The following is a 24,339-nucleotide window of genomic DNA, read 5'->3' on the forward strand; positions in this document are numbered from 1 at the left end:
GTTATAAATCATTCAATGTTTTGATAGTAATTGAACTGCTTCGCGAGGCGTGCTGTTCCGTGTATCAGGTATGACTAAAACACCGATTAAGCACTTCAGTAATATGACACTTCCAAAAACAATCGTTTTTATGTATGTACTCTGAAGATTGCTTGGTACGTTGAAATATATGATGTAAACCACCATATGTCCCACATATTCACAAATAAGAACCGAAGCTACCGAAAGAACCTTCTTTTTCGGGGGGAAGGCTTCAGAAAGCAATATTTCAGAAACCGGAAGCATTCCAAACGCGTTGAAAACTTCGGCGGTAATGTATAGAAAAGGAGCAATCCACGGTTCGAGAATATCGTGAGTTGCAAGCACTATACCAAACGCTAGAAGGAACGCTCCAGTAACCGTTGACGAAATGGCATACTGGAATCGACGAGGTAGAATGTCGATTATGAAAATTGCAACCAAAGCAGCTACCATTTTGCTGAGCATTTGAATCGGAGGTGCCCAATTGTGACTCGTGATGGTTAAAGTGAACATTTGCGACATGAAAACCATTTTCGCCATATTCATCGAATAGCCGAAAAACAATAAGTTGGCAAGTTTCAATGTTAATACCAACTGGAACGGTTTGAAGTTGCCTTCAGTAACGAATATTTTTGAAAGCATATTACTTTCTGCTACCAGTAATTTCATGTCATTAAATTCTTGAGTAGTATCAGTTGTTTCCAACGCTTGACCTCTTAACTTCAACAGATCCTTTTGTGCAGTTGTTTCGTCCTTGGTAATTAACAGCGTGTAAATAGGTGATTCAATTGTGAGGAAAAAGGCCAATATAAATGCTGCTAAGCTTATTGGTAATATAATGATCCCTAATGCTCTGTTTGGATGCATCTCAGGTTCAATTATGTACACCATATTTGTTGTAACCATGGATATAACAGTAAATACTAGAAACATAAAGTAAAAATAATTATTAGGTTCAACTGATCAATAATGGTTGTTATGTATATTACCTGCTATGCCTGCTACTATAGATGCTGTGAGAAATGTGATTAATTTTCCTCTCAAATGTTTCGAAGCCATTTCTCCGATGTATATTGACATAACGAGATGTGCAATTCCATGGCCAAAACCTGAAAGTATGTTAAGAATGGTAAATAAGTACGGATTAATTCCAGGCAAAATTGCAACAAAAAACATTGAATTTCTTACTCGATCTTCTCTGATTTGCATGAAAATTTGCATAATTGTTTGTTATAGTCATTTTGCATCTTGTAAAAAAACAATTTGGCGTATTCAATATTCTTTAACTCGAACTCGATAACTCGAAATCATCACTTCCAATCGAAATGTCGTCTGAGACCATGTTATAGGAAAAAAAAAATCTTTTTCAGGAAATTTAAAACGATATATCTAAAAAATTCTGGCAAAAAACTTCATGATTGCATATTGAATTTTAACGAAAAAATTAAGTTTTTATAAGCTAACCTCTCAGCTCAAGGAAACAGAAAAAAATGTATGGGGTCAAATGACCTCTTCTTTATTTTTCTTCTAGTTCCATACGATGAACATATTTCTCCATCATAATTTGATGTGTATCTTATAGGAAAAAAATCTCAACTTTCAAAAAGCGTGCTTAGTATATAAATTGATGGAAAATAAGCTTATGAAAAACTAATGTGTTCCAAAAACCCCAATATGGCGCCAAAAATCCAAAACATGCCATTCAAGCCCTGAAGTTTCCCTTTTTAATGGTATGCCAACATTAGCATTTTATGGAAGAATTTTTAGAGATATATTAATTTGAATCATGCAATATTTTAGAACCTCGAAAACCTAGTCGGCAGGTTTCAGCGAGAATCGCTCATATCTTTTCTTAGTACAGGAATCCCCCGAATAGAGCGGTAGGTAGTGTGGTCCACCCACCGCTATTTTACAGCTGTCTTGTTGAGCTGATAAGGGTGTAAGATTAGTGCAGGGGTATTCTACAGCTGTCAAACTCCCTACATTCAGTTTGAATCCAACATGTCTTCGTTTTTAACGTTCCGGTACCTATGGGATTAGAAGTTTTGGTACAGAGGCTTATTCTGATTCAATAGAAAAATTAACAAGTTGCTTCGATATTCCATCAACATGAAGGTTTCAAAATGTGGTTCAGTATTAGCCCCCTGGATTTGTGTCAACCATATACTAGTAAACTATAGAAAATCAGCTAGAATTGGTTGGAGGTTAGTCGAGAAATACCGGTGGGTGGACCACAGCACCCAACGCGCTAATTCGTGATCATTGAATTACATGATATTTTTACATTAATTAGATGTCATAAATTTAACGAGATTATACAAACATACAAATACATTTCCAAAGTTCAAAAGTTAAAAACTTAAAAGTATGTCAATTATAATGTATGTATGTACGTATATCTTCGAAGATCTTGTCTTGTATGCGGCTTCACTCAATAGCAATTCAAATCGATAGCCCACGATCTGAATTCACCAAAAGCGGAGGGGCGAACCCGTAAACAGAGACACTTACGCGACGGAAAGGTGGGAATCTCCTTTCAACGATACGATCCAACAAATCGAATAACATAGTTCGCAATACTTATTAAGATTCCCATGGGATGGTTTGTTAAGAAGGGCACGTCAGTCTCACTGAAATTCTTGGAGTAGAATTCATACCATCACAATCGAATACGTAGGATAATAAAAATGAGAGTGTTCATCCCTCCAAACTCCGGTTGTCACACCACTCCATCGTCTAGTTCCAGCTTGAATGCTACCCTGATGCTTTCTCGCAACGCAGTATTTAATAAATGTAATGTAGTATGTTTAGTATATATGAAATATACAAATACATTATAAAGTGCCTTCCCGTTTATGGCAACACGAATTTTTTTATTTCTTCACTTTTTATAAAATTCGTCGAACACTTATTTCAATTTACGACATTAATTAATCTTTATTTAGGGATCAGAGAAGGCTGGTAATGTGTTAACATTTATTCAAAAAGCCTTACTACACAACTGGAGATAAAAATAACTGATGAGGTCATGTTGCCAAAAATGGGAAAGCACTGTAATATTAAGTAATAAAAATACATTTGTATGTCAATGATGAATGTATTGCTGCTTCCTGCTTTTTTTGGACGTCGTTACAGAATGCGCTACAATAAATTAAATTGTTTAAAATGCAAATATGTGATGGGGTTTCCAAGACCTAGACTTAGATGCCAATAAAGATGCAGCAAGTCCCATTAAGTCTTGAATGACCTGAAATGTGTGTTACCGTGTTTAGAACTAGCGTTATTTTGAAAGATGTAATGTAATGCTATATAGTGTAACGTGGTACAATAAAACACAAAATTATTACAAAATAGCTACAGCAATATTGTTACGTTGGTCCTATACCGTATGCGTGATAATGTTTGCACCATTAAGCAATGTCAAAATTAAAAAAATTCTCAAAAATTTCGTTTTCGAGTTTTTTTATTTATTCAAGAGGGGGATGTTTCTCAGAATCTTAAACTATGTTAATCATCGATCGAGTTTCCACTTGCTGCAATTACGGACTCCATACGATTCCGGAATGCACGGCAGGTTTTAATAATGAGTCTGGATACATTTCTCTCCAGGTACGGGTCAATATTTGTCTGAGGCTTGCTGTACTCGGGTGGCGTTTAGAACAGGCCTTGGCCTTCATGACGCGCCATATTGAGTAATCCAGCGGATTAAGATCGGCGGCCACAAATCCTTCGACCAGAACGGAAGATGTTCCTGCAACCACTTCTGAGTGCGGTTCGAGATGTGGCACGGAGCCCCATCTTGTTGAAATACAACATTTGGCTTCGGACCGTACTTTTCATTGATCCGCGGAAGAACATACTTATTTAAAATCCCGATGTAGACCTCCGTGTTGACCTTGTCCGGGTTGGTTATTTAAAACAGTTCCAGTGTACCAAAATTGATGAAATTTTGGATTTCGATTCCATTTTTCATGCAGATAACGAATATGTATTTACTTAACAACCCAATTGGGTTCTTTAATTTTGAAAAATGTATCGTTTTTTATACATCATCTGAAAGAGCTTTGTTTTCTGAGCACAGCGATATTTTTTTCGAACCCACATACTTCCATCTCGATTTTTAAATCAAGATTTAAAGCAAAATAATAACTTCACTGTTTGACACTAAACTAACAAACTGACAGCTCGCTCCCATACAAAGTGACACAGAGGGGTGCTTATAAGGTGATTTTTGCAAATGTAATCGCGCTTATTTAAAATAGTTCCAGTGTACCAAAATTGATGAATTTTGGGTTTGGGTTCCATTTTTAATGCAGGTCACGATTATGCATTTACCTCAATACGCTTAAGGGGGTATTCCCAATCTTTTGCCTTTTTTCGGCCTGTTTTTCAATTAATTTTTTTTCAAGGAAAATGAATAGTAATGCGCCTAACTCTTTGGGATTCTTGTTTATTGAACATTAAAGTTTACAAATAATTTTTTTTCGACATAAAAAAAGACATTATTGACGTCACAAAATGGCGGCAAACAGACCCCTGTTCGCCGCAAACGCCTGGACGGGCGAAGACTTTTCTCTGGAACGGCTTCATCTGAAACAGATTTCGTGATGAAATTATAATCTGCATAAGATTCTCTGGAGCTTCTCCCGTTGGCAGCAAAAAATCTTGCAAATTAACAAAATGGCGGCCATATGAAAAAACAGGCGATTTTTAGCCCGCTTTTTTGCAGCTTTAAGGTGCTTCAAACAATGTTAAATGTTAATATTTTTGGCTGAAAGTGGGAGAAGCTCCAAAGAATTTAATAAGGAACAAAATGCGCAAAGATTCAAGTCAATATCTCCTATAGTTTCTGAGAAAAATCTTCGCCCGATAAAAAAATGTGGTTTCGAGAAAAACGCGTTTAAAGTTTTGACTTTAGTTAAAAACATTTGGGGGTTCTTACCATTAGTCAGCTATGCCTGGACACCGAATTCGCTGATCGGAAAACGGCTTGGGGGGATGAAAGTATATAGTCTAAAGTACAAAAAAACGTGAAAAAAAAAATTTGATTTTTTGAAAAAAAAGATCGGGAATACCCCCTTAAAGAAGAACCCAATTGAACTATAATCTTACATGTTTTAATTTTCAAAGCATGTAAATTTAATTTAGAGTAATTTGCATGCTCTTTTTATGTGGATGATAATTAATGTAAAACTACAGAATAATTTTAACTGTGTAGTATCCTGGAATATGCGGCCTCCGTCTGAAAACATTAGCACGCTTCGCTGATCATCAACATCGAAATAATTTAGAAACTTTTCAATCGATTCGCACTGCGTAATCTTCCATGGAATGACCCGTTAAATCTGCTTGATTACACTGCACGCTGTATGCTGATTGACTCGAAAACCTTGCGTGCTAGGCACCAAAACATTCAGTAATTGGACTGGTGGTTACGGTTTCAACAATCCATTCGACGCTTGCCTGCGAGCTTTTAACGGTACTAACATAGAGGTAACTCTAAGACCAGAAGGTCCCGAAGAAACGTGTCCAACTTTTTGGCTCAGCTCTGGTACTATCTTCGGTCCCAAGCTAATTGATGCACCCCTCGAAACATAGTTAATTTTTCTTTTCTTTTCATTGATAAGTTGAATGCTCGTGCATGAAAATGATGTGGCCGTCAGCATATATGCTGTTGCAAATCCACGAACCCCTCATTTTATCTCTCAAACTTTCATAGCGAATCAAAACAAACATAGTGTAGAACTAGAATTTCGACTAGAATGGGGTACGTTAATCGATTTGCTTGTGACCAATAAGCTAGTCAAGTACCCGCATAGAAAATAATCATTTCTAGAACAGTTAAAACTTTACTGACACCTTACTAGCTATGTTAACTTTATACAAACTAGTTTTGATATGGTTTACTGAATGTAATAAACACTACTTGTTACAGTTTCTGGTATGTTCCAGCTACATTTGGTTACGGTTGATGAACTATTCGAGACTATATTAAACTAGTACAAAACATTACGAAAAAAAATGTAAGCAACTTGTACAACGCTTACGTGTTTCGCTTATGGTTGCTTTATGTTTTTCATTTGGCACAAATAGAAGAAAACGCTTTTGTTTGGAACGGCGGTCGTGAGTACATTTTTTGGTTGATTTTTCTGAGTTATTGCATTTTTAAACCCTTACTCCAAATGAAAAACCTGTTTTAACCGGTTTTAACATCGAGAAAAATAATAACGTAAGTAATATCAGCTTACAGTATAAAGTATTCCTTAAAAGCGCATGTATTTTCCACAAACATATTTAAGGTCTTTGTCAATCCCAACCATGATGGCTACCCGAGCAGGAAAAAATAACTTATTAATACTAAATTCAGGTATGAACATAGCATAACTGCTGGTACAATTTGAATCTTTTGCGTCTTAAACGGAAAAGGGACAAATGGTACAAAAAGTTTTGTAGATCAAATAATGACAATCATTGGAATAGGTACACAATCGCGCGTAATAAGTATTCACAATCGATAAAGAAAACTCGTTGTGAATATGTTCAAATGAAGATTGATCAGAATCAAAACAACAGCAAAGAGTTATGGAAAATTATGAAATCTTTATTAAAACCTAGTAATTGCAAACCGCGGTCCACAACTTTTAATGGCACGTTAGAACAGTCAGAACAAGTAATTGCAGCTAAGTTTAATGATTATTTTGTAGACAGTGTTTCATTGATTAATCAATCCATTGAATTGGTCGATGAACCTGACGAAATAAAACAGCCAGTTAATAGTAGTTGTAGATTTGAAATTTTTCACCCAATTACATTAGATGAACTCAGAGTTATTTGTTTTTCATCAGGAAAATCGGCTGGAGTAGATAATGTTAATGCTAGAGTTATTCAAGATTGCTTTCATGTCATTGGCCACATCTTGCTGGACCTTATTAATGAATCATTACAAACTGGACATGTGCCACAAATTTGGAAGGAATCCTTAGTGGTGCCTATTCAAAAAGTTGCTGGAACGATTAAAGCCGAAGAGTTTTGTCCCATCAACATGTTGCACACATTAGAGAAAATATTAGAACTTGTTGTTAAAGGCCAGCTGTTGGAGTATTTAAATAGTAATAGTTTGTTGATACCAGAACAATCGGGATATCGAGAAGGTCATTCTTGTGGAAAAATAACTTGGAGTGTAAAGATACGATTGTTGCTGTTTTTTTGGATCTTAAACGCGCTTTAGAAACAATTTGTAGGCCTTATTGTTAAGATCAATCAAGCGCTTTGGAATTACGAGTACTGCATATAAATGGTTTGACAGCTATGTGTCTGATAGAACTCAACGGACTGTTTTTAATGATTCTGTTTCCAGTCCCGTGGGGAATAACCTTGGAGTGCCTCAGGGAAGTGTATTAGGGTCCCTGCTATTTATTATGTATATTAATGGCTTGCGACGTGTTTTAAGATTTTGCGACATTAATCTTTTTGCAGATGATACTGCGTTATTCATTGCAGCTAAGGATTTAGATGATGCCGTTTTACACTTGAATGAAGATTTGCGTTCTCTAAGTAGATGGTTGAAGTATAAGCAGTTGAAATTGAATACACACTGAAGTTCAACTCTCACGTTGACAATGTCATCAAGAAAATTGCCAAGAAGTATGGAATTCTATGTCGACTGAAAAACGATTTAACTATTGCCAGTAAAATACAGCTATACAAATCAATCATCTCTCCTCATCTTGACTTTTGCCCTTCCATTTTATTTCTGGCAATGCAACACAGATATCGAAATTACAGCGCTTGCAGAATAAAATAATGCGTTTGATTTTGAGATGTAATAAATTCACTTCCTCAACTTTGATGCTAGACGCCTTACAATGGTTGTCGGTGAATTGTATATTTGACTATGGTGTTCATTTTTAAAGTAGTTAACGGTTTGCTGCCTCGATATTTGTGTGATCGAATTGAAAGAGGAAGTGACTTTCATAGATATAATACTAGAAACGCGGTTGAAATAAGAACACCACATTTCTTGGTTTGTGCTTCACAAAATTCATTATATTATAAAGGAATAAATGTTTTCAATTCGATGCCTAGACATATCAAACGTTCAGCAACACCTACAGAATTTAAAAGACATTGCATTTCACACGTTAAAACTGTCTTTTGAACAGTTATACAGTGATTTTTTTATGAATTGACAAATTATGTATCTTTACGAAGTTATCTATAACGGATTATTTTATATGGATAGCTATCATAACGACTTTTTTTAATAATTATTGTAGCACTGCAAAAACTATTAAACTATTTCTGTTCGCCACGATGGTGATGATGGAATTTTAATATTTGATTTAATAGTAGATTAATTTACAAAAAGTAGTGTACAAAGGTTTGAGCCTCGCGCGCGTATTACGGATATAGAGGACTGAATTTAATATTTGATAAAAAAAAAGCAATTTTGGAAATTTATTTGGAAGAGTTGAGTTAGTAGTAAGTTTTCTGGCAAATGTTGGGGGTTCGTGAGCATTCCTGACATTGCTGAAAATTATGATAGCATCAGATTGCGGGGTTGCTAGTGTAATTTGCTTTGTTGATTGTTCACTAACTCGATTTTGTTTGCCAACCTGGTTAAAGTTCGATTTTGTTTGCCAACCTGGTTAAAATGTCATATTTAATTATCTTATAGATAAATCGTCCAGCTCAAACCTTTGCAGGGGTAAGAGGTGGGACCATCATTATCATCATCATCATCATCATTACTGGTAACCTAAACATGGTATTAGTGAGGCTGACATATGAGGTAAAATACCAAAAATAATACCTCAAAAATATTCTATGAATAACGAACTAATAAATAATTTAGTTATTACAATAACAAACGTATAACATACGCTTTTTAGATGCCAGAATACCATAATTTGTTATTTTGAAGGTCTTCTAATACCAATTCAATAACTCTTTTAGGTATTATTGTCAAAAAACTGAAAGATCCGATTTTGTTATTTTGGTATTCATTGCGTGGATAAACTTTACACCATTATTTAAAAAACCTTCCGAAGACTACATAACATTTTTTTTATTTCGGTGATGTATTACAAATTCTGTATACCTTTTATACAAATCTGCAATAGAATCTTACATTTACCAATTCGGTGTAGAAACGAAAAGAAGAACCGCCACTATATCATATAAAAAAATCACACTCACCTGCAATAATGCGTGTTGCAACGGTAGCTGGATAGTCAACTGGCATAGCTATGAAGAATATTCCATTAATCAGGAAGAAAAATGAAGACATCATCTGAAAGGAGAATTAATGCATAATTTTAAATCAATTAAAATAAAAGATTATCCCATTCATGACGGGAACCAAAATTTGAATGTTATGTCTTCAGTTTTTGCATATGTACACAGCAAAAGATTAATTTCGATATCACATCAAAGTGGATGCACCTCAATCGTGTCGAAAATATGGTGTAATTATACTTGCCAAAAAGGACAAAATTATTAATATAGGGAATGACATACATGAACTGACATTACGCTGCTTCTACTGCATTTGTTTATTTTTGTGGGCATAAAAATTACATGAGATTTTCGACATTGGATATTGGATGTAATATTAAAATTTATTTTTGGCTGTATATTACCGGAAAATTTTACGCAAAAAACTGGTACGAAAAGCTGATCGGTTGTGTTTTGTGTTAGCACCGGGCATGGCACGCAATAATATAATTTATTTAGTTTTTCGAATACAATTTGTTCTCGAGTGGGTTATAAGTTTTTCGGTTGTTTTTGTGGAACGGTGATATAATTTTATTAGCGGTGCTGTGAGGGCAGCCGAGCAGAGCGGTTGTATGTTCTCGCGTGTGATGATTTGATTAAATTAGTTTTGTTCTCTAGTGAGCTTTTTGGTTGTAATATTGTGAACCGGGATCGGATTATATTAATTCCGGGCCCAGGGCGCTGTAGTTCCATTTAACCTAATTGATTAATTTTTTGCAAACGTTTTTTACCGGAATTACAACTGCAATAGTGCATTGTGTGCTACTCTCATATTTTTTTTTTGTGTTTTTTTTTGTTTTTTTTTTACTTGTTTTTTTTTGACTGAACGAGTGTGGTGTGTTCGAAGTAGAAAAGATACCGAAAAGTACATTCGATCTTGCAGCGTTTGAGCTGGGCGGGAGTGATGGTGATATGGAAGATGTGTTGATCGTATCGTGCAGAGGGTGTGCCGGGAAGCTTCTATCTAGATCGCTACCAGACGCTGATAATAAGTTGATGTTGTGAGTGCGTTGCAGTTAAGGGGTGATCTTTTTACCCTTCTTACAAAGAAGGGTATAGATATCACTTGAAAAACCGACTATCGATCCGAGGCATGAAATGCATGAAATAGCAGTTTTACAGCTTTAAAACATTCCAACTTTAATCATGTACAAAAATCAGGATACATGTCATCGCTGATTGAAACCAACATGAAAAGGAACATTTAAGCAACCTGTTTTTTACCATTGATTCAGCATAGGACTCTAAACCAATACCTACCTATAATCCCATAGAAACAGAACGTCAAAATCGAACACATGTTGGATTGCTGTGTTCCATGAGGTAAATTTTCACTTACATTTTATACCCCGTTCACATTACAGCCTATATCACGTAATATAGACTGCCTTGCAATGAGCACTCATACATAGGATTTCCAGTGAAAACTAGATGTATAAGTGCTCATCGCAAGACAGCGTATATCACGTGATATACGCTGTCTTGCAATGAGCACTCATACATCTAGTTTTCACTGGAAATCCTATGTATGAGTGCTCATTGCAAGACAGCCTATATTACGTGATATAGGCTGTAATGTGAACGGGGTATAAAGTGGACCCTACACGATTACTTTTATTGACAATAATCGTATTGTCAATACATTCTATATTGACGTCAATATATCGAGATTGACAATATTTCTGAATTCACATCATCAATATTATTGTCAATAATTCCCCTTCGCGTCAATATATTGATGCGTGTGGGGTTTGCTTAAGGCTCTAACTTCACTATCAGGTAGAGGAAATTTTCCCCTATTTGATGGTAGTGTTAGTATGCGTGGGCAAGCTACCAGTTACGCCAGATCGACAATCAAATGCATTGTTTACAATCGAGATTTGGTGAATTTTCACTTGAATTTGACACTCGAAAATAAATTATAATGTTAGAAAATCTCTCTGTTGTTGATCATCCGGATTTCGAAGAATTGTTTGTCAAAACTGATCCCTGGTCTGTCAGAAATAAGTCTGGTAGAATAGCAGGTTTATTTTAAAATTTTACATCTGGCAAATTGAAGTGAAAATTCACCAAATGAACCACAGCCTAAATGTAGGGGGGTTGACAGCTGTAGTATATACCTGATCCCACTGTCGAATGGCATTTGCTATATAAGATGAGGTTGCGATTTAATTAAACAAATATGCTCTGCAAACAACGCTATTTGAAAAAAGTTTTATAAATATGTTAGTGGAAAAAAATGCAATTATTAAAAAGGAGGGCATTTTCGGGCAAAAGGAGGATGTAGAGAAATTGTTTAAAAAGGAGGATATGTCCTCCTTTAGGATACCATATGGTAGCCCTACCCTCAGTAAAGATGATATTTTGCGCTCTTTTTTTATCAAAACAATGACATCAAAATCAGAGGTGTCCCATTTTTCAATTACTCGATCAACAACTAATCGATTATTTTTTGTTCGCTGTGCAGTCATTTTTCCACCAATGAGAGTGCAGCACATGTTTGAAACCATGGTCGATGATCCTCTGGAGAAGTTAATGCGTATATCGGCATGATATAACCATAGAAGTAACTCTAAGACCAGAAGGTCCCGAAGAAACGAGCTCAACTTTTTGGCTCAGGTCTGGTACTATCTTCGGTCCCAAGCTTACCGATTCACCCAACGAAACATAGGAAAATCCACTAATCTCTCATTTTATCTGTCAAACACCGTTCGAAAAATTCATGTAAATTTCTGCGAGATATAGCGCACATAAAATTAACGCTAGATTTGGCATACATTTACGCGATATTTCGTGTAAATTAAAGCGCAATATCGCATAGATTAGCAATATTGTATGCAAGCTTAAAAACGATTTCGCTCTTTATGCCAAGTATAGCTCAAAATTAAACGAAGGGAGATTTTACGCGATAGTTAAAATTCAGAATTTTTTTCTGTGTAGTGTAGTACTGGAATTTATACTAGAATGGGGTACGTTAGTCGATTTGCTTGGGACCAATAGGCTAGTCAAGTAGTGAGCCAATTTAAAAACGTTAGTTTCGTATTGATTGTTGATATAACCGATTACATATATTTTACTTTTCGGTTCGATAATCGATTAATCGAAAATCGGCCATCACTAGATGAATGTGAAACGTCATTTCAAATATAAGGGCCATACATAAATAATGATATAATTTGAAAGGGACCGGGATTAATCACAAATTACGTCCCATGGTAACTGAATTAAACACGAGTGAATTAAACACCAACCGGTGAGTGGTCCAACCGTGTTTGCTTACAGAGTAGAAGACCGTTAGATTCATACCAGGCTACTTTACATTACTTTTGAGCATTGGCGTAGCTAATGGAGGTGCCAGGGGGGCAGGCCCCTCCAGAATTATCTAGGCCCCCCTCCAGATAAATTGTCTAGCTACGCCAATGCTGTTGAGTTGATAGGGTCGTATCAAAGAAGAATACTAAGATGAAACAGTAGGAGAAAAAACTATCGATTTCAGTGTCCTCTTTCACGGTCCCTTTCATCTAATGAATACCCCCCGTATGCAAGGTAATTTTGTGGTTTTGCTGCCCCCTCAGTAGAGATGATATTTTACGCTCTTTTTTTTATCAAAACAATGACATCAAAATCAGAGGTGTCCCATTTTTTAATTACTCGATCAACAATTAATCGATTATTTTTTGTTCGCTGTGCAGTCATTTTTCCACCAATGAGAGTGCAGCACATGTTTGAAACCATGGTCGAAGATCCTCTGAAGAAGTTAATGTTTATATCGGCATGATATAACCGATTACAAATATTTTACTTTTCGGTTCGTTAATCGATTAATCGATTATTTGAATGAAAATTGGCCACCACTAGATGAATGTGAAATGTCATTTCAAATATAAGGGCCATACGCAAATAATGATACAATTTGAAAGGGACCAGGGCTAATCACAAATTACGTCTGCACGGTAACTGAAATAATTATGAGTGCTGACCGGTTGGTCGTATCGCTTGCCTACCAGGCATTGAAAGACCGCACGTCTTATTCGCGTCAATTTCGGAAATTAATTCATTGTATCAAAACTACGCTCCCATCAAGGTGAATCCTGATCCATCGTACCTAACCTACTAACAAAATCTCCATCTTGTGACCTTTCTGGGGAAGCGGAGGTAAACACAGTCCCCAAAACAACAAAGGTCATTATAATATTTCAACCCTACTCCCACCCAACTCCCAATGACTTGGCCAGCTCCGTTATTGATCATTGAATATGGATTAACTGAAACTTGTACATTGAGAATGGATGGTCACTGCCAGTCCAATTCAGTTGATTCAATGTGTAATTTCACTAATACTGATCAATCACGGAGTAGCAACCATTGATATGGGCAGTCAGTCTAAGCTAAGCTATTACCGTAAAGTTTCAAGCAGTTGTGATAATTTTGTGTAATATGGATATTTTGTATTGTGTAGATATGTATTATTCGCCAATATGGGAAAACATAAATTTAGAATATATCACAAAATACTACAAAATGAGCGGAGTTAGGCACTGCGTGAAATTAGGGCAACTCACATCTTGTCTAATATAAACTTGTATGATATACGACGCTCCATTTATGTGCAGTTCTGTTTTGATATTTTCAACTTCATACCAGGGTGCCTTCCATTCATTTTAACCAAAAAATATTATTATGATAATGTTTTAGTTGTGTAAGCAACAAGAAAAGATTGTGAAGTTTGTATTTGGCAGGTATTATTGCCAATTTTGGTACATGAGAGTCGAAAATAAGCGATTTTGTCATTCATCTCACCCACTCTTCGTTCTTCACTTTTCGTGAAGAGGCGATCAGAAAATCGCTCCTTGTGACTCTGTCAATTCTAAATTTGTAGGTTTTATGTGTCTTTGTGTTACAATCTTTTCTTGTTAAAATATTGCTGATTGCATCTGAAACTGGACTGTCCCACAAATGCAAAAAGTGTGATAAAAGTGCACGTTTCCGTCAAATCGTTTTGATGTCTTCGGAGCACTTATTGCTTGCATCATAAGAAATAAGTGCACGCAAGACACCAAGACGATTAGACGTAAACTTGCAGTTTTATCGCACTTTTTAATAAGTGAAAACGCGCTTATTAGTCCAATTTGGTGTGAAACGCGCAATATCATAGTAATACCTTATGATCCCATAATTCCAAACAACATTATTTTAGTCAAAATGAATGAATGTAGCTCCGAAGGCGAGATTTGCTGATACTAAGTTCAACGGACGACAAATTGAAATTATTTATAAATTAATCAGCAATCACTCAAGGATGGCAGCTCATCTAAGATCTATCAACGTACACAAGACCTGGCAACTTCAAACTAGCGGAATATTTCAGTAAGCAAAGAAACGCATCTTAGTCCTTGTTTATTCTGTATGCCATGTTAATAGTGACAAGATTCGGGAGCTCCACCGAGGATGACCTTTTTTATTTAAGAGGTTTTCAGCCTAAACGCTGGTTCGCCTCTGATATGATGACCTTGAAACAAGAAAAATGAGTTGATAATTCTTCATCTATGCATGTATTGATGTCATTTCTTGATTTTGTTGCTAAGGAAACCACACTGACAAAGGGGCCCTCCTTTGGAGGGTGCTCTAATACCACAAACGAAGTGACAGACGGAGCGGCTCGAAAACTTTGGTGACTAACCTTATATTGCAATTTTTCAGTGTACCACATGGCAACACTACTATTGGATTGAACTAGCATTTTCACCAAATGTACTAGAATGTTTTGGTTCTATATGGTTCTATCTCTTTCACTCTACTCAAAACTGAAATGCATAAAATAATGACAAAATGATACACTCTTTGCACACTGTCAAAGAATCATTGTACACAAAATCAACTTTGTGCAAAACCAAAACAAAAATACTATCCCATATGGTGGATGATGGCACAAGCTGCTAAGAAAATTCTATTATAGCGAACCACATTATTTTAATTAATTTCTTCGCCAGTTAGTCGTCTGTAACTTCGTTTGTGCTAATACCATCGACAGACATGATTGTAGTAATGTTGTAATCCTTTAATCCAGTAGTGCAATCGCCGTAGTAGATTAAAGGAGTAGTTGGAAACTAACGATTTTAAATTGGCTCACTACAGATTACAGAATTTATTAAAAGAGGCATCGCAGCAATCATGATGGAGGCATATGGAGGTGCCAACAAGCCACGGAAAAAACGGAAATTCACGTTGCTCCAGCATACTTTCCTGGAGACGTGGGCCACGTGGGAGATGTACCTCCACCAGAGGTTGCACATTTTGTGTCTTACTGCAAGAAACAAAATAAAGCATTCATACTTGAATATGACGCAAATGCCCATCATACATTGTGGTTCAGTTCAGACATCAACAGCAGAGGTGAGTGCCTTTTAGACTTTGTCTCAAAACATGAAATAAATATATGCAATAAGGGGGATGATCTAACTTTTATAAACACAATTAGGCAAGAAGTTCTTGACTTAACACTATGTAGTCCAACGATTTCTGACAAAATCAAGAATTGACACGAATCTGATTAAGTATCTTTGTCCGATCATAAGCAAATCATATTTAATTATGAAGTTAATCAACAAATCTTTGAAACTATAAGATATCCCAGGAAAACTAGCAGGAAGCAATACAACTCAAAGCTTATAGTTGGAGTTAAAAACATGCAATGAACTAGAAAAATACTAATCAGCTTTCAAGCTTAATCCAATAAGTTTATTACGACAGCTGTCCTGCAAAACCTTAGATAAACTTCGGAAGAAAAAAAACCAGTAAGCTATTTAACCGGGCGAAAATAACAAGACAATGGGATCAATACAGGGAAGCCCTCACATGTTATATGTAATAAGGAAATCCGAAGATCTAAAAGGAAGGACTTGAGGCATACATGTGAAAACATTGAAAATACTCCAGTTGCTGCCAGATTGCAAAAAATTCTTGCAAAAGATCATTCTCAGGCTTAGGAACTCTTCAAAATGAAGACGGAACTTTTACTAGATCTGTGGAAGAAACATTAGAAACAATGATGAAAACACACTTTCCATGTTCAAGTACCAACATAAATGAAGACCAAAATACACGTGCAGCGCAAACTGGCTCTGAAAAAATCAGGACGGAAGTTCAGACAACAATGAACGAATCGACTGGGTTAGAGATTGCCAGGAAAGACGCTCGTAATCTGGCCAATAAAATTTTTACAGAAAAACGAGGCGAATGGGCGATCGATTCTTTTGCACTTTTCAAATCACCAGGTAGGGACATAATTTTTCAAGTACTACTTCAGAAAGGAAAAGGAACTATGCCACCAATTCTAACAGGCTTGTTTAGAGCAAGCTTAAGATTAAGTTATATTCCGATAACTTGGCGTCAAGTAAAGGTTATATTTATTCCGAAGACTAATAAAAAAGATAAAACTTCTTCTAAATCCTTCAGGCCGATCAGTTTATTATGCTAAAAATAACGGAGAAAATAATAGATCAGCATATAAAATCAACGTACTAGATTGCAATTCCTTTGAGTAAATATCAGTTTCCATATCAACCTGGTAAATCAACAGTAACAGCTCTTCACACGCTTGTTACAAAACTAGAAAAAATTTTGATTAAAAAAAATGTCACTAGCAGCGTTCATTGATATTAAAGGAGCATTTGATAATGCATCTTAGTACTACATGAAAAACACAATGTTGACTTTTTTGCAACTTTCACGAACAGTCAAGTATCTGGGAGTCATTCTTGGCAGTAAACTTAACTGGAATTCACATATAGAGCAGGTTGTTAATAAGGCAATAAATGCTCTTTGGATAAGTAAAAAAACTTTTGGTAGGAAATAGGGCCTAAAGTCAAAAATGATCCACTGGACTTATTTGACGATTGTAAGACCCAGAATATCCTACGCATCATTGGTTTGGTGGCCGAAAACTAATGAAAAATCGCCTCAGAGGAAGCTGGGGAGACTGCAAAGACTTGCTACTCTCTCAATAACTGGTGCGATGAACAGCACCAGGGCTGTCTTGCATCAACGTAGAGAGAGCAAAGTCAGTGATGAAAAATATTGTATCATTATCTACGTCGCACTCCAAACAGCGCATGACAAATTCCGTATAAAGACTGTCCTCTTTCAATTACGTCGTGAAAAATAAACTATCTCAGTACTTTCTCTCTCTCTCTCTATCTCTCTTAAGCGAACCCCACACGAATCAATATATTGACGCGAAGCTAACTGACCTAAAGCTAACGGCCCAGTATATTTAGGTAATTCGATCCGAAATAGTGTTAGGTTTTGAACGCTTGTAGCTTTGACATTTATAGATGAAATAATAATCCAAATACGCTAATCGATAGGATATTACATTACAAATCTGCTGTTTATCCAAATGTTCATAAAAAAAACTTTTGAAAAATGAACAAATGATAATTTTATCACTGTTTTCATGAAATAAACGTTTGTCCCAAATCCAGTCGTCATAATCAAGTACCACTTGGTTGCACATCGTTCTGCTTGAACCTGGAAAGATATAAAAAAGCACTGCGGCCGTGCCTCAGCTCATTACCGCTTCGGACGGCGTGGCACTGGGTCCTGCAGTAAGCAGGAGCAAGTCAGCGGTTAAAGGTGGATCACAGCGATGGGGTGGAAGGAGGCTTGGGTCCCGCTCAACTAAGGGGCTGTTCATTAACTACGTAGACAGTTTTGAGGGAGGGCAAATGTCCAATTGTATTGCTGAGATAATTTCCTTATCATTTCACTACACGATGCTCTATGAACGCGATGTTCTGAAAAATCCGAAAACTTACACTAAAATTTTCCACCCGAACTTTTTGAAGTTTTTATTCATTCAACCATAAACTCTACTTGTGGGCATAATTTCATAAAATTCTAAGATTGTTCGGTCAATTTTCTCTGCTAATAAAAAAATAAATCCCCATTTGTTTCCATGCACTAGAAAGTATAACAAACTTATTGTAACATTTCATCAAAATTGAGAAAATATGTGCGTCCGCAAAGTATGGTACCGTAAAACGGGGTATCTTTGATAATGCGGGTAACTTTGATAGTATAATGTAAAGATTAAGTTTACTCGTTGTGCTTTTTCCAAATTAGAAACATTGGTTCCATATTGTAGCTTAGGGTATTTTCGTTGATATTGTCTATAGTTTTTATATAGTATGTGTTACCTATTTTACAAAAATATTAAAAAAACAATTTTCGTGTTTTCGCCTGTTTGATAAAATAATCAAACCATCAATTATAAAATGTATTTCCGATATAGCCATCACAAATTCAATGTGGTAATCTTATTGCTTATGATGTTTTCTGATTATATACTCATTCAAAGTTTCATATTCAAAGAACAAAATTTTTTGAGTTTCAACCATATTTTTCTACATTCATCGAGCATTATCAAAGTAACCCCAAATCAAAAAACTGAAGTTCGGTCACAAAACTAAAAAATAGTACAAATGCTTTAATTTCATTTAAACATATTACTGACAAACTGACTCTTGGATCCTCAGTACTTGTTTTAAAAATATAAAATTTGAAAACCATTCATTGCTGTAAATATTATTTAGAATATACTTTAAATAACTATCAATGTTACCCCGTTTTACGTTGAAGTACCGTCCAAATTTATCTGAATTGAATTCAGTTAACTAGTCCAAATTGATCAGGACGGTGTATTTGATTACTGAGGTTTTTCATTGTTGTTTGTCCAGGTATTTTAATTTTTTCATATATTGTTGCATGCTATTATTGCCCTTTAATGGGAAATATTAGTGATTAAATTGACCCCGTTTTACACAACTAGCACGGTAATGATTCCTTCATTTTACTTACCAACCATATTCGCGTCGAAAGCCATTCTTTTGAGAAGGTCAGTATGACGAGTATAAATCCAACTCCAGTGAAAAACGATAATATCGCGAAACGGTACTCATCAATAGTGATTCCTACTGCCCATTTATTTCCTTCCATATACAAATGGAAAATACTCCATCCGATATGAATTCCTCCACAAAAGACCAGCAGTATACCTAAAAGACGTGAAATCAAAAATACATTGTAATGCTTAAAACATATATTTTGTCGACAAAAAAATTGCTCTTAGTTCGTTGGAAAGGTGTAAGGTGGGGCACAACTGCATCATGCTCTGACTCTTATTAAGCCGTATTCTAAACAAACTGTTATTATTCTTACTATGTACATCAATCGTGATTCTATGTAGGGGAAATGGCTCTAATGTTGGCTAAAAATCAGCTATTTATCCATTTTATCTAGATTAACGCGTCATTGGGACGGTACTAATGGATATTTTTTGGTCGCTATTGAAAATTTAGTCGATTGCTGAATTTATGTATGGGCCCAAATTAGGGGCATTTAGGCCGACATTACATCCATTTTCCCTACTTGTGAAGTGAGTAACTGAACACTAAAACTGTTGAAAGGATGATACTGAAAGTTGTTTTACGCATACCAAGCATGCATGCCAAGCACTGGCCTTGCACGACGAAGTAGTACTCAACCAGAGCAAAGGTTAAATCTCAAAGTTAAATCTAGCGATAGCTCTTATTGCAAGTAATCAAAATTTAATGTTGAAACGTACCGCTTAATACTGCTCCAAGTTGCCGCCCCAATCCAGACATTTTCACGTTGCAGCTTCGAAACAGTCAGCAAGGAACTAAATCGAGTAACATTTTATCGTTTTCACATTTCGATTGCAATCCCTTTATCTATTGCAAATCCATAGCAAAGATTAACCGCGGTGGTCGGATCGCTATCAGGAGAGAACGTTTACGTCGTTACACGTCGGTGATTCAGAAGCCAAAAGCTGAATAAACCCACATGAATTGACCACATAAATGTTGATAAATTTTAAAGATATAACTTTAGGGCTGCCTAACTTCTTGTTTAACGATAATTTTTTTGCTTTCGTTTGTACATACTCTCTGGGTGTGTTGGTTCAGGAAAATAATTCTTTATTGATTTATTCTACTGTTAAATTTATCGGCCCTGAGCTTATTTTCTCCAGTCTTTATAGACAAAGATGCATTATTTTGAGAGTGCAACTCATCATTAAAGAAGCTGAATGAAAACATATATGGCCTTGTATACCTACATAAAAGGCTGCCCATAAGCTACGTAGACAGGTAGGGTGAAGGCGGGAGGTTTCGGAAATGACTACGCGTGTTTACGGAGGGAGTGAGGGGTACAGCTACTGTCCACGTAGTTTTTATGGTTAACTGAAACCTGTTTGATATTTACATGCAGAACTTTTTGTTTTGATTAAAGAAATTTAAAAATCAAAACTAGATAAAATTCAAGCACAAATCTCTTTCATTGTATTAAAAAGTTTAAACCATATTTTGTTGTTGTTGTTGTATTTAGTTTCTTGCTGCTTCCCTACCAAGGGACGTATTTGGATCATTTATCACGGTTGCCAAATCATCGTTTAGATCTTCCGATGCATGCATATGCAACCTACCAACGCAGCCGCTCAACCAACCGGACTAACGAGGACAACAACGGACGCTTTCAACAACAGCGAATACAAGTCAACGAACTGCAACATCTGCAGTATAACATAGCATGTGAGCTGCAACGACTTTCCGAGCAGTCAACATAACTATACACCTTCCTGCGGAGCTCGACAACGTGTTCATCGGACGTTGCAGAAGGATTTAGCTGACTCCAATTGGGAGGCAGGGGCCGAGGGTAGGTACACACTATGTTTTTTTTTAGAGTATACTGTAATTTTTTTTACCGAATATGGAACAGCTGAACAAGTTAAGAATGTAGCTAAACATTTAAAATAACATTATACCAAATTTTCATGTGCGTAGTCCACTGCAACAGCCGAACGTACGAACGAATAGGGTGACTATAGCGCATTTTATGAAAACGTCACAAGTTTTTATGGCTGTTTTAAATCAATAATTACGAAGAAACCATAAAGCCTACAAGGTTACTACCAAAGGCACAAATCTAGGGAACTGCATGGAAAATGTTTTGTAGAACAACTAAATAAACAGAAATGAAAATTTTCAACTTAAAAACACTAAAATGTATGAAATTTCACCAGTTTTTTTGGTACTTTCAACATACTTTTCAATTTTAATGTATGATAATTAACTTTAATCGAGTTCTTTTTCAAAGATCATTTAAGATAAGACTTTAATCTTTCATTTGGTATGTTGAAATCAGAAAACCACATCAAGATTAAAAAAATATAGGTAACCAAAGTTGGCAATACAAAAAAACATAAAATGTTGAATAACTCACTTAGCAGTCATTTCCGACCCTATGTTTCATGGGGATTTTTTCATAACTTTAGGAGCCCTATCTACCCTGAAAATATGTAAAACCCGGAACCAAACACCCTGTATATGTATGCCCCTGAGAGGCCTCTCCGTCAACGCAACTTTCTGTTTTTGGAACCACGGCGCCGAAATTATACACAACACGAGCCAATTCGAGCAATCAACCGGCAATTCAACAATTTCTTTTATATGTTCGACTTCAATGTATCAGCTGACGTGTTTCGTCATCGGTTACTTGGCCTTTTCCGTACCGTTGACCGTAACTATTTAGTTTAAGTTTATTCATTTAGACAATAATTGTCAGTTGAATTTTTCAGTATACAAATAAACAAATACAAATAAAGAGGCGTCTTCTGGCTAGTGTATCGTCGTCGATACTGAGGTAAGGAGGTCCAGCCTGGGATGTAGCGCTACAAACTCAGAAGAACCAAAGAAAATTGAACAGTACGTTCCGCCTCATGGCCATGAGAGTCGTAAGTACGTACAGAACAATTTCGTCGGACGCAGTATGCGTTATCGCCGGTATGATACCCATCGTCATCACCTTGGCGGAGGACACCGAGTGCTATATGCGAAGAGATACCAGAGGAGTATGGACATTGGTGCAAAAGACTGTACAAAGCAACCGAGGTGCATGCTCTGCAAAAAGGAGGACGGAAACGGCCATGCGACGGGAAGTTTCAGGTGCCCAGAGTTCAAGAAGGCGATGGTGGGCCAGCAGTAATGAAGGTAACCCAAATAAATCTCAATCATTGCAACACAGCACAGCAACTGTTGTGGCAGTGAACAACGGAGACAAAGTGCGACGTTCCTATCATTGCAGAGTCCCTCTCGATAATGGTAACTGGGTGGCGGATAGAGCAGGAATGGTGGCCATACAACTCATGGGCAGGTATCCCATTCAACGAGTGGTGGTAGGTATCCCATTCAACAGTGATTGATAGAGCCGAGAAAGCTTCCAAACAGAAGCGAAGAGTAAATCGATACTGCGCCGTGATAACGATTGATGTGAAGAATGCATTCAACCGCGCCAGCTGGGAATCCATCGCCAAGGCGCTCCATAGAATGAGGGTTCCATAATACCTCTGCAGTATTCTAAGCAGTTACTTCCAGAACCGGGTCCTGGTCTACGCGACAGACACGGGGCATAAATCACTTAGAATCACGGCGGGAGTTCCACAAGGCTCCATTCTAGGTCCCACGCTGTGGAATGGAATGTACAATGGCGTGCTGACGCTCAAGCTGCCCAAAATAGTTGAGATCGTTGGCTTTGCGGACGATGTCGTCTTGACGGTAACCGGTGAGCCGCTGGAAGAAGTGGAAATGCTGGCGGCCGAGGCGATAGATATGATTGGTAACTGGACGCAAGGAGCGAAGCTGCAGATAGCCAACCACAAAACAGAAGTGATGTTTGTCAGTAACTGCAAAGCAGTGCAGCGGACAGAAATCACCGTTGGAGAGCACCCCAAGTAGCAATTGGGGTTTTATGAGAGTTCTACAGACTATGAATTAGACTTGTAGCATGCTTTAAAACCGTGATAAAACTTACAATGCAATGGGACACCATTGGTTCGAAGCGCGTGCTGAAGTATCTGGGAGTGATGATCGACGACCGGCTAAACTTTAACAGCCACATAGAATATGCTTGCGAGAAGGCGGCGAAGATCATCAACGCAAAAGCCAGAATCATGCCGAACAGTTCTGGTCCAAGCAGCAGCAAGAGGCGTCTTCTGGCTAGTGTGTCCTCATCGATACTAAGATACGGAGGTACAGCCTGGATTGAAGCGCTGGAAACTAAGCAAAACCAAAGGAAATTGAGCAGTACGTTCCGGCTCATGGCCATTAGACTGATGCAAATTTTGACATTTTCGCTCCACAGTGCTCAAACGGTTCCAAATCGGGTCCTGATTAGTCTCCCAAAATTTGAACTCATTTGAAAAGAAACTGACTTGGCACAAACCATTTGAAGTTTATATGGAAATTACTATAGGAAATCCAAACTTTTTGTTCATTGTCTTCTAACCCTTATTCCATATTGCACTGTTCAAACATTCAAAAGCTATACTTATGGAAAATTTTCTCAGCTTCAACTTAGCAGGATATAGTTGTTGAGTTAAACGTCAAATAAAATAGTTATTAATTGTTTAAGAGATTGATAATCTTATGGCATGATCAAGCAGCTATTTTGTGAGCAACACTGTACCTTGCAGTGTGACATAGTAGCCATGATTTTTGTGCTCTATTCCAAGCGCCAGAAACACCAATGTTGCCTGCTGAACAGTTGATTGAGCATAATCGTAAGACATTAGTGGCTTGAATTATTGATAACTTTTGATGCTTACATTATATTGAAAAGTGGTTTAAGACAAAGTTGTAGCTGAGAAAATTTTCTACTAGCTCAGTTATCATTTTTTTAAGCAGAGCGATATGGTAAATTGTTAGATGAATATGAACAAAACATTTGGTTTTCCTATAGTAATTTCCATATAAACTTCAAATGGTTTGTGCCAAGTCAGTTTCTTATCGAATGAGTTCAAATTTTGGGAGACTAATCAGGACCCGATTTGGAACCGTTTGAGCACTGTGGAGCAAAAATGTCAAAATTTGCATCAGTCTAATGGCCATGCGAGTCGTGAGTGCGTACAGAACCATTTCGATGGAGTGTGGCATCTTCTCTGGTTTTAATATTTGTTGGTGCCCAACT

General features: G+C 36.7%; 1 protein-coding gene across 1 annotated transcript; it reads right to left on the reverse strand.

The window, feature by feature from the left end:
* LOC135717122 (solute carrier family 2, facilitated glucose transporter member 4-like) lies at nucleotides 1-20,022 on the reverse strand. The gene is made up of 5 exons (XM_065239070.1): nucleotides 19,922-20,022; nucleotides 19,156-19,352; nucleotides 9,220-9,313; nucleotides 1,011-1,130; nucleotides 1-944 (listed from the first exon to the last, which is right to left on the reverse strand). The coding sequence occupies exons 1-5, from the start codon at nucleotides 19,959-19,961 to the stop codon at nucleotides 13-15; spliced, it is 1,383 nt and encodes a 460-aa protein (XP_065095142.1). The 5' UTR covers nucleotides 19,962-20,022; the 3' UTR covers nucleotides 1-12.
* Between the last annotated feature and the right edge of the window lie 4,317 nt (nucleotides 20,023-24,339).

The sequence above is a fragment of the Ochlerotatus camptorhynchus genome, unplaced genomic scaffold (genome assembly GCF_037179485.1).
Source record: "Ochlerotatus camptorhynchus isolate MF236.1 unplaced genomic scaffold, CSIRO-AGI_Acam_v1.1 ptg000047l, whole genome shotgun sequence".
NCBI lineage: Eukaryota > Metazoa > Arthropoda > Insecta > Diptera > Culicidae > Ochlerotatus > Ochlerotatus camptorhynchus.

Bases quoted from the DNA above. Each gene is read 5' to 3' on its own strand.
- LOC135717122 (XM_065239070.1), bottom strand. From the start codon at position 19,961: ATGTCTGGATTGGGGCGGCAACTTGGAGCAGTATTAAGCG. The intron at 9,314-19,155 runs GTAAGTAAAATG...TTCTCCTTTCAG, and splicing joins TTTCGACGCGAATATGGTTG to ATGATGTCTTCATTTTTCTT. The intron at 945-1,010 runs GTAATATACATA...TTATGTTTCTAG, and splicing joins TATAGTAGCAGGCATAGCAG to TATTTACTGTTATATCCATG.